At 39.7% G+C, this 16,375-nt stretch overlaps 1 protein-coding gene across 3 annotated transcripts in view; it reads left to right on the top strand.

The window, feature by feature from the left end:
* The window catches only part of CRYBG3 (crystallin beta-gamma domain containing 3), a 125,017-nt gene that overhangs the window by 97,319 nt on the left and 11,323 nt on the right, over positions 1–16,375 (top strand). For all 3 annotated transcript variants that reach the window (XM_006171554.3, XM_006171553.3, XM_006171555.3), the window contains exon 18: positions 15,496–15,635. In XM_006171554.3, coding sequence (XP_006171616.1) covers positions 15,496–15,635 — 140 coding nt within the window. The remainder of the gene's footprint in view (positions 1–15,495; positions 15,636–16,375) is intronic.

Genomic DNA, 16,375 nt, shown 5'->3' with positions numbered 1-16,375 from the left:
TTGTGCGTGCGTGCCTAAGATCCTGAGAGGAGAGTGGAGGAGAAGGGATTGCGATGTGGCCATCCCCCCTGGGGGGTGATTTCTCACTTTCTGTCTCTCTGTCTCTCTCTCTGTCTGGCAAGCGCGCACGCCCTGTAGCAAAAACCTCTCCAAAAAAAAAATTGCAATAATAATAATTGGAAAAAAATGAAAAGCTATTAGATGATAATGATGGGGATTTTAATGTCTTTGTATTGACTGATATGAATGGTATTCCTTCTGGAAAAAGAAATGTAATACACTGTAGAGTTATATGTGATTCAATCTAATATAAACAAGATTACGATAATAATAAAAAATGTTTTAAAACAAAACAAAAAATAAATAAAAGGGATTGAACATTAGGCTAATGAAGCCTAAATATTTTCTTGGCCTGAAAGCAAAGAAAGCTGTTAATAATTAGAAGTAATCATACCAGTGTGAAAGAGCAACTGGATGACCAAAAGGCAATAAAGATGATGTTTGGGGCATGACTGTAGGGTTCTATGACTGAAAAACACAACTTATTAGTAATTTTGGAGAAGAAAATCCTCAAAGGTATTCTGTTTTTTCTCTGATCAAAGAGGAATAAAAGTGACTGAATTCTTTACGTAAATATTAAGAATGCAGAGAAGGCTCTGTCTCACAATAGTTCATTGCTGTGTGTAGGAAGCCAGATCCCATATGACAAACCATGGTTTGGGGCCCAGCTCTGGTGGTTTGAAAAACATGCAGGACATGATTGCATGTATGCTCCAAATCCTGACTGGATGGAGAAATAGGAAAAGGATGGTGGTGTGATTATACACCACTGGGGGGGTGCATCCTGACCTCTCAAATACAGATGTGTTCCAGAGGTCTGTTCTTGGCCTTTTCTCTCTTGTGCATGGAAATTTCCATTGTCGTAAATTCAGCTCTCACCTTGTCAATGTAGATGATTTTGAAATCTTTAGGGTCAGTAGTAGTCTATTCTCTGAACTCCATTCCCAGGTTCCCAGTAGGTTTTCATCAACATGTTCTATTAGTACCCCATTTTCCCTATTAGACTTGCTTTTCTTTTACTCCCTATTTCTGTTGAAAGATACCATCATTACCCTCATCATCTGATCTTACAACCAGTTTTCATCTTTGATTCTTTCTGTACATCTCAAGATGGTTTCTATCTTTTATCACACCTACTAAACCTGTAAAGTCCTTGATGCCGAGATTTATATTTATTGTAACTTTGAATTCTGTCACTACTATGTCTTCTTTACTTATTAGCACAGTGCCATAAAGATATCAAGAATCCATTATAATAATTATCAAAAATACCGAGGATCCATTATTAATAATTAAACAAAATAAACTAATTTATTTGTGCCTAAAAATAGATGGGCAATGCCTGTATAACGTTTTTCTACTTTATTCCACAAGAGGGGTTGAATCTTGGCCTAATCGCGGGTTTGTGTCTTACCTACTACAGTGCTGTGATAGCAGCAAGTTGAGGTGGGAGGGCCCAGCCTGTGGCTTGGTGGTTAAGGTGGTTGGATCCCATATGACAGACTGTGCAGTTGAGTCCCTGACTTGGTTGCTTGGAAACAGGCCAAATACATATATGTGTGTCTAGAAACCCAAAAGGAGGTAGAAATGGAAGAGAAAGGGATTATGGCATGACCATTCTCCCTGTGAGGGGGCTTTCTCATTTTTCCTCTCTTTCTCTCCCCCTCTCTTTCACCTCTCTGTCTATCTTTTTCCCTCTCTAGCAAACATACCTTCCCTCTGGTAAAATTTAAATAAATAAATTTGAGAAAGGTAGGAAACCTAAGGGAAAAAAATAAGCTAGTAATTTGCAGTGGCCTGCTGTTGATATAATGCTTCAAAGTCCGACTGGATAGTAAAACACTAATGGGCACACATAGCTGAGAGCAGGATATGTGAGCAACTGCTGATTGATGTTAGGAAGAGGTAAACTTAGAAGGAGTTTCAACTGCTGCAGGAAACATTTAGGCATAGGCCTAGTGGTGGTTGGGGTAACCTGCATTTATTGCATTTCCATGGAAGCAGCAGTCTGCTTGTTGCCATGGTGGCTTGGCATGGAAGTTTGGCCTTCTTTGAAGTAATAATCCAGTCCTGGCAGCTGGAAGCAGGCACAGCTAGAGAAACATTAAAATAAGAAGCTATAGAAAAACTTCAAATGAAATTATGACTGCAATGACATAAACGATCTTAAGAGGTAGAATGAGAATTGGCAAGACAGTGAATGATTCTGTACAAGGGTTCAGGACAAGAGGCACAGTTACAAATAGTGAAGGGCTGACTGGAAATCCAGCCACTGAATGAAAGAAGTGGTGAGTTTATAAACTATAGAAGAATCTGGTTACTGCTAAACTTTTTAGGTGAACCCATATATAGTTAATTGTATAAATATCGTGTACAATTTTGGAAGTGAAGGCCAACAAAAATTGCAGTAAACATCACACTTCATAGTGAGACAGCCAAAGCAGTTCCCTTTAAATTCAGGTAGATAACAAAGGTCTATACTATTGCCACTTCTGTTTAACAGCATTTCCAGGGTTCTAGCCTGTTTAATGTGATTAAAACAAGGTAAAAAGGAAGAAACAAAACTGCCCAGGGCATGTACATATAAATTATTAGAATTAATGAGCACTTTTTAAAAAAAAATCTCTGGATACAAAATAAATACCAATTAAACAATAAAGTACTTAGGAATAAATTTTATATAAGTCAGCAAGTCCTTTCTGGAGGAAATTATAAATTCTATTGAAGGACATGAGAAATAAAGAAATCTAACCTTTTATAGATGAAATGACTCAATATTTTAAAGAAATGGTCTTCCCCAAATTAATAAAATTCTAGGCAAAATGCTTACAATAATTTTTCTTTTTTGGAGAGTGGAGTTGGGTGGAAAACATGATAGACTTGGAAAAGATATAGTCCAAAATATCTGAGATAGTTTTTAAGAACGATAGGCTCACTCATCGTACCAGACATACTGTATGATACAGCAATAATATTAAGGTAGGGATATTGGTATAAAGAGATAAATGAAACGATGAAAGAGGATGGCATAGAAACTGCCCTACATAATGGAATTTGGGAGGTGACAGAAATAGCATTAGAGTGGAGCCGTTGTGAACTATTAAATAAATGGTGCTCTGTCCAGTTGTCCCTTTACTTGGAAAAGGATAGAGTCTTCCTTTACTCTATGCATGAGCATACGTTCCAGATGGATTATAGACAACAGTCATGTGAAACACAGACTTTACAACTTAGAAGAAAATACAGGAAACTATATTGGTGATATTGGAATAGGATGGATTTTTTTTTATAACAGAAAAGCACAATCAGTAAGAAAAAGGTAAAATGTAAGCATGTTAGTTTCCTGTGGCTGCTGCAACAGATTACTACAAATTTTGTAGCTTGAAAGAGCAGAGGTCTATTGCTCTGGGGGTCAGAAGTCCGAAACAGGTCTTGTGGTAGTAAAGTTAAGATATTAGCAGGACTGAGTTCCTTCCTGGAAATTCTATAAAGGAGACTGTTTCCTTACCTTTTTTAGCTTCTAGAGGCCACCAGAACCCTTGACTCATGGCCCTCTTCTATCTTCAATCTATATCACTATGATGTCTGTCCCTTACTCACTCTTCTGTGACCCTCCAGCTTTCCTCTTCTAAGGTCCCTTGTGATTGTATCAGGGTTACCTGAATAATCCAGATTAACGTTCTTAATCATACCTGTAAAGTGCCTTTTACCATGTCAGGTAATATGATTCACAGGTTTTAAGAATTAAGAGGCAGAAAATTTGGGGGGGAAGGGGGCAGTGGGGGTGCACATTAATTTTTCAGCCTGCCGTGGCAACCCATAGGCTGGGAGAATATATTTATAGCCTATATAACCTGTAGAGGTTTAGCATACAGAGGGTAAGAACTCTTTCAAACCAACTGAGAAAAGTTCATTTAAAAAATAAACAGATGATACTTATGTTTAGCTTAAGAAAATACCTGTCTTTATCTACTTATCAAAGATGGTAAGTGTTGAAGTCAGTCCAACAGTGCTTTGTCATTGTGGACAGGACCAGTGAAGGCATTCCAAATGTTAATCTGACAAAACTGGAGAAAGCAGCTGGTAGGGTTTATTTACCTTATTCCTAATTATAGAGGGGAAAGAAACAAGGTTGTCCATAACGTTAACACCAATAGTATAAAACAGGTGGACAGAGGATGGACAAAACCTTGATTTATGTACAATGTTACACAGAAAAGGCATATTTGCTATGTCATTTAATAGTTCATACAAATAAATTTGACGTTGAGATATGTCTTAACAAATAAATAAATAAATAAATAAATAAATAAACGAACAAACAGATGACACCAGTCCTATCACTTGGTAGTTAAGGGAGCTGAATCCCTCATGGCTCACTCTCTTTTGAATCCTGGTTTTGGTGGCTTGAAAAACACACTGAGGTGTGTGCACACATGCCCCAAATCTAGACATGAAGATAGGAGGAGAAGGGATTTTTACATGACTGCACCCCATTACAGTGTGCTTTCTCTCTCCCCCTCTGCTTATATGTCTGTCTCTGGTGAGCACCCTTGCCTTCTAGCAATTAAAAAAAAAAGAAGTATAAAATCTTGAATTGTGGGGGCCATCAGGTGACATGGGGATTAAGGTGCTGATTCCCACATAGCCAACTACAGTTTGAGACCCAGACCTGGTGACTTGAAAATCATGCTGGGCACATATGTGTGCATGCCTCAAATCCAAAAAGGAGAATGAAAGTGAAGGGATTGTGGCATGGCCATTTCCCCGGGTAATGATTTCTCATTTTCCCTTTCTCTGTCCCTCTCTCCAGCTCTCTCCAGTGAGTGCCCACACCCTGTGACAAACAAACAAACAAACAAAAAGCTTAAATTGGAAGAGTTTGTAACAACCTTAGCATCGGGGGGGGGGGGGGTAGGGCGGCGTGAAGAGGGACTTAAGTCCAGTCATACTTGTTTTATTTATTTATTTAAAGCATTTAATATAAATATAGTGAAATTGAGCTGTCATAGTTGTAAATGTTAGGCACATGGTCATCTATATAATTTATTCTTTTTGAAATGTATTATAATTTTTTTTAAAGGAAGAAAATAAAAAGGTCAGTGAGAAAGGTAGATCTCTAATGAAACTGATTACCTAAGCCAAATGAAAGCTCTATGAGAGAATTTTAATTTATTCATGAAGAGTTTGGTTTGGGACTCTGACGGACCTTCATTACAGTCCTGACTCCACCATTAATAATTGTTAGCAGAGTAACCTTGGACCTGTTTCTGATCATACTAAGCCTCAACTTCCTCTGCTAATAAAAGGTGGGAATTAAATGAGCTGATGTATATAAAGCCTGTAGCATATCATCATGATAAACAATAAGATCATAACAGCTCACAGGTAATAGCTAATTAATACTTGTACAACAATAAGACTTACTAAGCTGAAGGTATTTATATGACTGTTTTAAATAGGTCAGCCTACAAGATTCCAAATGACAGTCTTATTAAATAAGAAAGCAACCAGCCTTCTATTAAATTTTTTATCATGTTAAAGGAATTTTTGCCAGCACACTAGTAATTCTTTAGAACTGAATGATACTTGGGGTATTCATATGGTCGGTTTCCTTTAATACAGCTCAGGTGCCCTTAGTTCTTGAGCCTTAATTCATTTGATAAAAATTGTGGTGAAGTGGTACTGATGGGCTATATAGATGTAGCTGTTTTCAGTGGCTGATTGCAAAACATTTTTCATAAAATTATGTTATATCTGGAGCCTAACCAAGTTATATAACACTGCAGTACTATTGATGCTGTTTCCAATGAATGCTGATTTACAACTCAGAGTACTGAGGTCATCGGGTGGCGTGGAGGTTAAGGCAGCTGGATCCCACATGACCAACGTCATGGTTTGAGTTCTGGACCTGACAGCTAGAAAATAATACTGGAGGCATGTGCAGGTGTTCTCAAAATCCCGAGAGGACCTTGAAGGAGAAGGGATTATGGTGGGACCACCCCCTTTAGGGGGTGATTTCTGCCTTTTCCTTTGTCTTTCTCTGTCTTGCTGTCTCTGGTAAGTTCTTACACCCTATGGTAAACTAAAACAAACAAACAAAAAACAATGGCAAAACACAAGTCTGTTTAGTCCATCTCCCCATCCATGTTTATTGCCAGAGAGTATGTGGTCTTATCAAAGGGAGAAAGAGGGAAAAAAGAACCCCCAGAGGGGCATGTTCCCACAATCCCTTCTCTGCCATTTCTCCATGCCATCAGGATTTGGGGCACACACAGAGTGCCTGGCACAGCTTTCAAAGCTGCCGGGGCTAGGATTTGAACTAGAGTTTTCCATGTGGGATCCGGCTCCCTATTCACTATACCCAGCCACTGTACCATAGGACAGCTCTAGGATTTTTTTTTTAATGTGAAAAATTAGTAGTTACTTAGATGATAAAGCCTTATCTAATTTATTTTAAAGATGTGTTGAAAGAAATGTAGTGCTCATAGCAGAGTACTTGTACCCAGGTTCTGAGAGCTTCCAATTCAAATGGTAGACACATTGGTTAAGCTAATGGGATAGATAAAATAGGGGTCATAGATGTTTACCAACTGAACAAGGGGAAGTCAGGTACTTTATGTAATATCATATCTACCAATTGAAAATGCTCTACATTGCATAGCTATTAGTACTCAGGACATTTAAGAATAATATGGGGCTGGCAAGATCCTGAGAGAAGAATGGAGGAGACGGGATTGCAGCGTGACCATCCCCCCTGGGGGGTGATTTCTCGCTTTCTGTCTCTATGTCTCTCTCTGTCTGTCTGGCGAGCGCACGCGCCCTACAGTGAAAATCTCTCCAAAAAAAAAAAAAAAAAAGAAAAAAGAAAAAAAATATTAATATCGTGCTGGCAGGTGGTGTGGTGGTTAAAGGTGCTAGACTCCCACATGGCCAACCACGGTTCAAGTCCCAGACCTGGTGGTTTGCATTCTCACTTTTCCTCTCTCTGTCTGTCTCTGTCTCTCTCTGATAAAACTGGAAATTAATCATAATAATAAAGTTAAATAGATCATTTTTTAAAAAGAAGAATAGTGTAGGAGTTAAGACCACAGCCTCTGAGGCCATACTGTCTAGATTCAACTGCCCATACTTCCACATACTGGCGAACCATGTCTCAGTTCTTCATCTGTGCAGTGGGTATAAATGATAGTACCCACATCAGAGGTAAAATAGAAGGATGAAGTGAGTACTTACACTTCCACAGTCCCTAATCTGAATGTATCTTGAGATTTAGAAATTTAAAAATTTTAAACAGTAATATAGTTCATAGATGGCATGTAGGAAAACACCTCCAGCAGGATCTTGGGAAGCACCCCATAATTAAACACAGTCCTGTTTCTATAGCAGAATCTATTCATAGCTACACAAGTTGGATAAATATAAATAAATGCCTTTTCATTTACTCAATTTGGATTTTGTGGGCAAATAAATTAGAAAACAAAATATTCGACTTTAGAATCAGAACTATGAATAAAGGGTTTAGAACAGAGGTGTGCATGTATGTGTGTATGCGTGTCACTTAGAAGAGTAGTGTCCAGCACATATTAAGAGCTATCTATCTAGTTATTACTATCACTGTCATTTAAAATATTGTTTGAGGTGATGAATTATGGAGGAGCAAATTCTTTGTTCTTATTGAAAATTTCATTTATATAATTTGTTCAAGTATTCTAGTTCTTTTATAACCACATCCTCCTCTAAGAAGTCATATCCTCTTTGCATGGCTTAGACTCGACCATCGGGAATGTCCTCTTACTGCTGACACTTAGGAGAGTGCTGAGCCTCAAACTGTTGGCTGCCTTTACAGTCAATGTGGACTAAGGCCAAGACATTGTTGAGCTCAAATTGTAATCAAACTCTGGTGATTCTTTTCTCTTTATTTATTTATTTTTTAATTTGTGAGAGGGTAATATATTTTTAAATTTGCTAGAGTATGATACCATTTTGTTGTTGTTAATGGAGAGGCAGGATATTTTTCCACCTCATATTTTTACTCTTATCTCTTTGGTGCATACCATATAGTCTTATGTTCTTTGCCAATTTATCTAATGGATTTCAGTGGACCCTTACTCATTTTCATTAAGTCTTAACATTTTGAGAATATTATTTCAGTCATTTTCTACAGTTATTTTCTCAATCTTCATGTATCATTATTTAAAAATATATATAGTGATTAGGACCGGCCACGTGAAACAGAGGTTAGGTGCTGCTCAGAGAAAGCTGGACCCTTCCTGGCCTACCAGGATTCCAACCCTGCAGTAGCAGCTTGAAAAACATATGTGGGTAGGCACAGGCCCAGGCTCCCGATGGGATGGAGAATGAGAGGAGAAAGAATGGCAGCATGACCTGGACTTGTTAGGGGTGCTTTTCTGTGTAGGTTCTCTCTTCTTCTGTCATGTGCACATACCCTCTGGCATTGTAGGTAGGTAGAGGTTTAAATACCATTACAGTCCTCTTCAGATGTTTCAAATTTCATTTAGATAAATTTCTAGACATAGAATTGGTAGATGAAGGAAGTGAATTTGGTGTGGAGTTTGAGCAACGGTGTCTTTGGAAAATGTCATTGTGGGTACTCTACGAAAGGAAAAGGAAAAATGTGCACAGGTCTTAATTTTTTAAGAATAATTCTTAGCATGAACATTATTTTATTTATTTATTTTTTTAGAGGTTTTTGCTATAGGGCGCGTGCGCTCGCCAGAAAGAGAGAGTGATACCATTTTGTTGTTGTTAATGGAGAGGCAGGATATTTTTCCACCTCATATTTTTACTCTTATCTCTTTGGTGCATACCATATAGTCTTATGTTCTTTGCCAATTTATCTAATGGATTTCAGTGGACCCTTACTCATTTTCATTAAGTCTTAACATTTTGAGAATATTATTTCAGTCATTTTCTACAGTTATTTTCTCAATCTTCATGTATCATTATTTAAAAATATATATAGTGATTAGGACCGGCCACGTGAAACAGAGGTTAGGTGCTGCTCAGAGAAAGCTGGACCCTTCCTGGCCTACCAGGATTCCAACCCTGCAGTAGCAGCTTGAAAAACATATGTGGGTAGGCACAGGCCCAGGCTCCCGATGGGATGGAGAATGAGAGGAGAAAGAATGGCAGCATGACCTGGACTTGTTAGGGGTGCTTTTCTGTGTAGGTTCTCTCTTCTTCTGTCATGTGCACATACCCTCTGGCATTGTAGGTAGGTAGAGGTTTAAATACCATTACAGTCCTCTTCAGATGTTTCAAATTTCATTTAGATAAATTTCTAGACATAGAATTGGTAGATGAAGGAAGTGAATTTGGTGTGGAGTTTGAGCAACGGTGTCTTTGGAAAATGTCATTGTGGGTACTCTACGAAAGGAAAAGGAAAAATGTGCACAGGTCTTAATTTTTTAAGAATAATTCTTAGCATGAACATTATTTTATTTATTTATTTTTTTAGAGGTTTTTGCTATAGGGCGCGTGCGCTCGCCAGAAAGAGAGAGACAGACAGAAAGCAAGAAATCATCCCCCTGGCCACACCACAATCCCTTCTTCACCTTTTCTCCTCTTGGGATCTTGGACATGCATGCACATGCGCCTGGCATGAGTTTAAGCCACAGGGTCTGGGACTCGAATCGCGGTCAACTACATGGGAGTCCAGCAACATAGCCATTACGCTAACTGCTGGTCCCATGAACATTATATTTTTACAATAGGCTTTGAACTTTTCCCCCCTCTGGGCTATGAAAGTTACATCAAGTGACCATCAAATCCCTTGATTGGAGATGTCTGTCACTGTCAGAGCACACTCTTCATGGAGGGTGAAGGTGGATAGAAAGAAGAGAAGGGCAGGAGGTTGTGCTACTCATTGATAACAGGCCTTGTCCAGGCTCCTAGCTGGTCTGTACCTGCTCCCTAAACAGTAACTCTGCAAGTGGATGTGTAGAACCAGTAAGCCAAAATGCTGTTTTAAAAACTTGAGTGTAAAGGGGTTGAAAAAGTCCCGACAATAAAGTCACGAACATCACTGTGGATGTGGACTGTCTATTCGTTTTTGGTCATTAGTTTCACTGGGCAACTTAGAGTCTGCTGTTGGCTCCATCTCTGACCTGCTATTCTAGACTGCACAGGTGCTTTTGCTCTGTAAACTGTCCAGATGCTTCCAGTTTGTTTTGCAGATGGCAAGAGAGGTGCCTATATCACTTAGTAGCTCAGTGACTTGGGGGTGAATTTCTCTTCTTGATCTAGTCACTCATGTGCACAGGTCTTAATTTTTTTAGAATAATTTACTGAGTGTCAGCACTCCTGGGCAGCCTGTACACTCAGCGTACTGTCTCTTATCATTATTATGATTATTATTATTTGAGAGATTTTTGCTATAGGGTACATGCACTTGCTGGAGAGACAGAGGAAGACAGAGAGACAGAAAGTGAGAATCACCTCTTAAGGGGGATGGCCATGCTGCAGTCTCTTCTCCTCCATTCAACTCTCAGAGTCTAGAGCACACATGAACTTGTGCCCAGCATGAGTTTCAAGCTGCCAGATCCAGGACTTGAACTGTGGTTGGCCACGTGGGAGTTCAGCACTTTAACCACAATGCCACCTGCTAGCCCCAACTATTTCTTATTTTTACATCCTCTGCCAGTATCCTCTGACCCCTATATCTGCACTGTCCAGTACCACAGCACTAGCCACATGGGTTATAAATTAAGTGAAATTAAAATCTGCAGGCAAACAGGACACATGTCCTTGTTCAGTGGCAATATGTGACAAGTAGCTACCTTGTTGGAGGGTACAGATACGTAACATTTCTGTCACTGCTAAAAGTGTGGTGGGACAGTGCTTCAGACCTTTCCTGAGCAGCAGGCAACCTAATGTAAAGAGAAAATTACACATTTCTCTATTTTAAATGGAAATTTCTCAGCATCCTTTTTGTGTCTTTCATTTGAGAGGAAGTACACTTTGTTCTTTCCTATGTGACTCTTTCCTTTTTTTTAGACAGCTTCCAGCCAGAGGTTCTGAACTCATGGTAGATTGGACTTCTCTCTCCTCCCCTCGAACCATCCCTCTTCTCTTGCGTGCATTCAGTTTCTTTGTAGTCCATCATCGCCCTCCACTGTGCCCATGAGCATGCTCAGAAGCTACTAGCACATTCTGGTCCTCTTTACGAAATTTCCCTTAAAAACCATCTGTACCCCCTGTCTGTAGTTCCTCACCACTTCCTCCTCAGCCCTTACACCCCGATTCTGCCCCACTGTTTCTGACATACCCCTGAAGCAGCTCTCCTGCAGGGTCCCAGCTACCTACTGATTTCTTTTTCTTTTTTTTTTTTTTGGAGAGGTTTTCACTGTAGGGCGCGTGCGCTCGCCAGACAGACAGAGAGAGAGACATAGAGACAGAAAGCGAGAAATCACCCCCCAGGGGGGATGGTCACGCCGCAATCCCTTCTCCTCCATTCTCCTCTCGGGATCTTGGGCACGCATGCACACGCGCCCGGCGTGAGTTTTAAGCCACCGGGTCCGGGACACGAACCGCGGTCGACTACGTGGGAGTCCAGCGACATAGCCATTACGCTAACTGCTGGTTCCCAACTACCTACTGATTTCTAAACTCACACAGCCTCAGCTCAGTCACCTTTTCCTCAACATGGGGAGAATGTGATGTTGTGGGCAAAGTCTTCCTTATGATTTTCCCTCTTTAGCTTCTATACTGTACAGGGCTCCTTTGGCTCTCTTCTGCTTGTTCATCTGTTTAGTCTCTCTCCCTGCCATCTCTCACCCCACCTCCTGGTGTGTTCCAGCACAGTCTGTCCTCTCCGACTCCACGTCTCCCAAGGCTGCAGTCATTATCCAGATTCTGAGGGTTCCCAAATGTATCGTCTGGACACCTGGCTTTTCTCAGAACTTCAGATCGAAAGGCCTAGTGCCTGTTGGGCGTCTGTTAGGTTTATCCTGCCTCTATTTCGACATAAAGACATTCAGTTCTAAACCTCAGTCCTTAGCACTGGACATGCTTTTCTGCCTGATTTCCCACACATGACGGATTATAGCACCATGCCCGCCGCCACACAGCCTTTTGTACTTACTAACTCCAATTTTGCCTTGACATGTATGTTTTATCACCATAATGGTTTTCCTGGCCATCCGTTATTCCTAACCTTCCTCTTCTCCATTCTAAGTGTGTTTCTCTTTTTCTTTGGCCTCAGATAGTCTTCAGTATTCTGGAACTATTACTTCTTTCTATTCCTCGCTCATGTTGTCACCAGATTAATTTCCTGAAGGCCACTAAACACAATGCAAACATATGCATAATTGTTTCCAATGTAAATTTTTGAGTAAATAAATATTCCCATAATTAAAAAATCAAAAAGAACCAAAAGACATTTAGTGAAAAACTTTGCTTTTGCATGTACCCTTTTATCTTGTCAGATGTTATCCTCCCAGCTGCTAGTCATGGTTACTTTTTTTTTTTTAAGTTTTTATTTACTTATTTATTTTAATTTTCTGTGGGGAATGTGCACTCACTGGAGAGAGAGAGAGAGAGAGAGAGAGAGAGAAAGCGAGCAATCAACCCCTGGGGGGATGACCATGCCACAATCCCCAATCCCTTCTCCTCCAATCTCCTCTAGGGATGTTGGGCATGCACACACATCTGGTGTGTTTTTCAAGCTGCCAGGTCTTAGACTCGAACTGCATAGTCAGCCACATGGCACCCAACTGTCTTAACCTCTATGTCACTGGCTGGCCCCAAGAAAAATTTTAATATGCATACAAGCATGTATGTATGTGTATATTGGAACAAATTTTCCTTTTCTACAAAATGAAGTATGCCGTTTACACTATTCTTCATTTTATATTTGTCTCTAAAGAATACATTTTGTCAATATTTCTATAAAGAGCTCCTCATTCTTTGTTATAGCTGTATAAGATTACTCTGTGAATGAACTATAATTTATTTAACCAATCCCTTCTTAATGGACATTGAAAACATTCCCCTTCCTTTGCTATCCCAAACACTGCTGCAAGGGATAACTCTTTGATTAGTCGTTTCGCTTTTGTGCACATACACCTGCAGGTCACTGTAAGAGCCAGTTGTTTTTGGACTGTTTGTTTATTCTGTGGTTATCCACAGTCCCTGCTGCTAGTGCTCTGCTTCTTACTCGCCAAGTTACAGAGACTTCAGCCCAGTCTTAGTCCTTAGTTCAAAAGCCTTTAAGGGCTACCCATTGGTAATAAATCTGTTATGTCCTGTCAGTGTGAGAGGGGAAACAGGCAGCTCAACACATAGTCACAGACAATGGGAGCCCTTGACACCGTTTCCTGTTGGCCTCTTAGGTATTCTAGATAAGCCATTGCCCTGACATGGCTTATGCATCTCTGTCTCTCTTCCTCTGCACAGAGGACCTCCCTCTGTTCTCATTCTGCCTTCCCATTCCATTGCATCCCTTGCAATCAAGTTCACATGATCCACATCCAAGAGGCTTCCATGATTTTTGCTCTCTCTTGCTAAACATAATCTAGCCTTCTAGTGAGTATTCTCACGGGTCACCTGGGATTACATAATAATTTCTGTGCAATTCTAATTTAGCTACTAGTTTTAATAGTAATGCCTTGAACATAAAGATAGCGCCGTATTTTCTCATCCCCAAAGGTCTCTTAGCTTTGTGTCTTGTATATACTAATGAATGAAAGAGATTAATTCTGTTCTTTCTGACATTATCGGTTAAAGGATTACTTATTTTTAATGCAGAAATCACCCTTGTTTTTGTGCATTCTAGCTATTTTTCTTTAATAGAAAAGTTTAATATCACATTTAAGAAATATAAAGCTGTGTTATACCAAGGGTCTATTAAGAGACTTTATATTATCAATGAGGATTCAAGTTCATTCTTTTTTTCTGCCATCCTTCCCATTTTGGTTACTCTTCTCATATTTACAAAATGGTTGCAGCAGCTCCAGACCTCACATTCTCACATATTCCATTTCACACATCCCTTTCTATGAGCAAGTAAGCCTGTCCCAGAAAACCTACCCTTATACTTCTTAAGATTTTCTTGATTAATCACAATGTATATCCCTTGAGACTAGAAAGAACAGGCCCTCAAAGTATCTGTCATCTCAATAGCTGAACAAAGTTGGGATATGGGTAGCAAAGAACAAGGAGAGAATGGTTGCTAGGTAAGCCAACAGTAGGATAAATAGAGGTCTATGAGATCACACAACGTGTTAGGTGCTTGGCTGCATTATGTAGCCATTGGTTCTGTTTTTTAAGAAGTGCGACTTGTATAGTATTTTTATTTGCATAGTTATGCCTGACAAACTGTTAAGTCACAAGTCTACCAGTTATTAAGCATAAGCACCTAAGCTAAAGAAAAAATAGACTTCGTTAAATATCTTAAGAATCATTCATAATAGGGACCAGCAGTTGGTGTAATGGCTATGTCTCTGGACTCCCATGTAGTCGACCATGGTTCAAGTTCTGGACCTAGTGGCTTAAACTCACACTGGGCTGTGCCCATGCATTCCCAAGATCCTAAGAAGAGAATAGAGGAGAAGGGATCGCAGCGTAACATACCTCTGGGGGTGGGGGTGGGGGTGATTTCTCACTTTCTCTCTCTCTCTCTCTCTCTCTGTCTTTCTGGTGAGCACATGCACCCTATAGCAAGAAAAAAAATCATTCTTAATAATGACTATAATATTGGTATTCGGAATTGAAGAAGGATGATGAAATGGAATGTTTTATGTAACATAAGCTTACTTATGTCTGTCAACTCCAATAGACATTTGTTTTGGTTCTTTTTGGATTGATTCTTCAGTTTATTGGTAGAGTTGAAATTAGTCTGGATTTTTATTCAGCATGAATGGAATAAGTGAGGCTAAAGATTTTGAATGTGAGTAGTAGTACATTTAGCATTAGGTTGCAAGAATATTTTGTGCATAAGCAATTAAAAAGAGAAATACAAAAAAAGAGGTATGCTAGCTATTTTTTTAGTTTAAAAAATTTTTTTTTCTTCCTCCTAGGAATGTTTTAATGGCCTAGAGTGTAAAAATTTGTATTCCCAGTACCTGATCGTGTGACTTCTTGGGAAATGAACATGTCATTGTATTTCTTGTTTATTCTGTTGTCAGCTCAAAGCATTGGCAGGACTAATATACGGTTTATATGTGATTTGGAACCAGTGCCCCCTTTTATCATGGGACCCAGGTTGCTGATATTTTCCATTTTCATTTACAATAAAATGAATAAAAATTATTAATAGAATCTAATCTCACCGATGCAGTTTTGCCTATAACATCTGTAGAGGGTAGAGAAGTAAACTGTGACGATATACACGAGCCAAAGTACCTGCGTTCAGTCAGACTGGGCTGTGGCCACCCCTCATTGTGATGCTTTTGCCTTCTCATGTGCTATTAGGTGTTTGAAGAACCCTCCATCAGTCTTTTTGCCCTAGAACATTGTGAGGGAAGAGAGTTACATCTAGAAGAGGCTGTGAACTCTGTTCTGAACAAGGACCTGCACTTCTACACGCAGTCTGTGTGGGTAAAAAGTGGACTGTAAGTATGGAAGAAAGCCTTTCTGAAGCAAGCAAGGCTGCTACCTTGTCCTTCACACATACTTTAAAATATATGTATGTATGTGTGTATATGTGCCGGGGTCCAGCCTCGGCAGGGGTGGGTTGACTTGTTGGAGGCAGCGCAAGAAGGGAAGACTAAGGCCTCGGTGCCTTTTTTATGCATGTCCTCAGCCAGACACCCCCAGAGATTGCTCTCTGAGGAGTGACAACTGCTAGGAATCATCGTGCCTTTTTATTGAAAATGTGTTACATGCAAGTAAATGGGTGAGGGGCTATATGTTCTAATTATCAGCTCATAAAGTTTTAACAATAGGGAGCATAGGTTTCATTTAGGGTTGGATTAAGGGTGGGTCTAGTGCAGTTCCACATTTGTTCGTTTGATGTAGGCGTCTTCATGGAATGTGGTTTCGGGAAAGCAACTCCAGCAAGCAGAGATAATTATCAGCTGATACGGCGCGGCAGCCATCTTGTGATTGCCAAGCACGATACTGAGAAAAGAAAGTCTCAAGTATAGATATTAGTTCTTATGGATCTCAATAAAGAATGGAACTTATATAATTTTATAGGGATCTAAAACTTAATTCAAGGAATCCTAGTATATCTTAAAGGGGTAAAACTACTATTTACTAGGTAAGGGCGGGGACAGCTTTTTCAACTGGTGGTAAAGTGACTAACAAGTTAATGAAGAACTTTAAGGTGAGTTTGTGGCATACTTAAAAC

Source organism: Tupaia chinensis, unplaced genomic scaffold, assembly GCF_000334495.1.
Source record: "Tupaia chinensis unplaced genomic scaffold, TupChi_1.0 Scaffold149851_1, whole genome shotgun sequence".
Classification (NCBI taxonomy): domain Eukaryota; kingdom Metazoa; phylum Chordata; class Mammalia; order Scandentia; family Tupaiidae; genus Tupaia; species Tupaia belangeri.
This window is presented reverse-complemented; position numbering and strand designations above follow the sequence as displayed.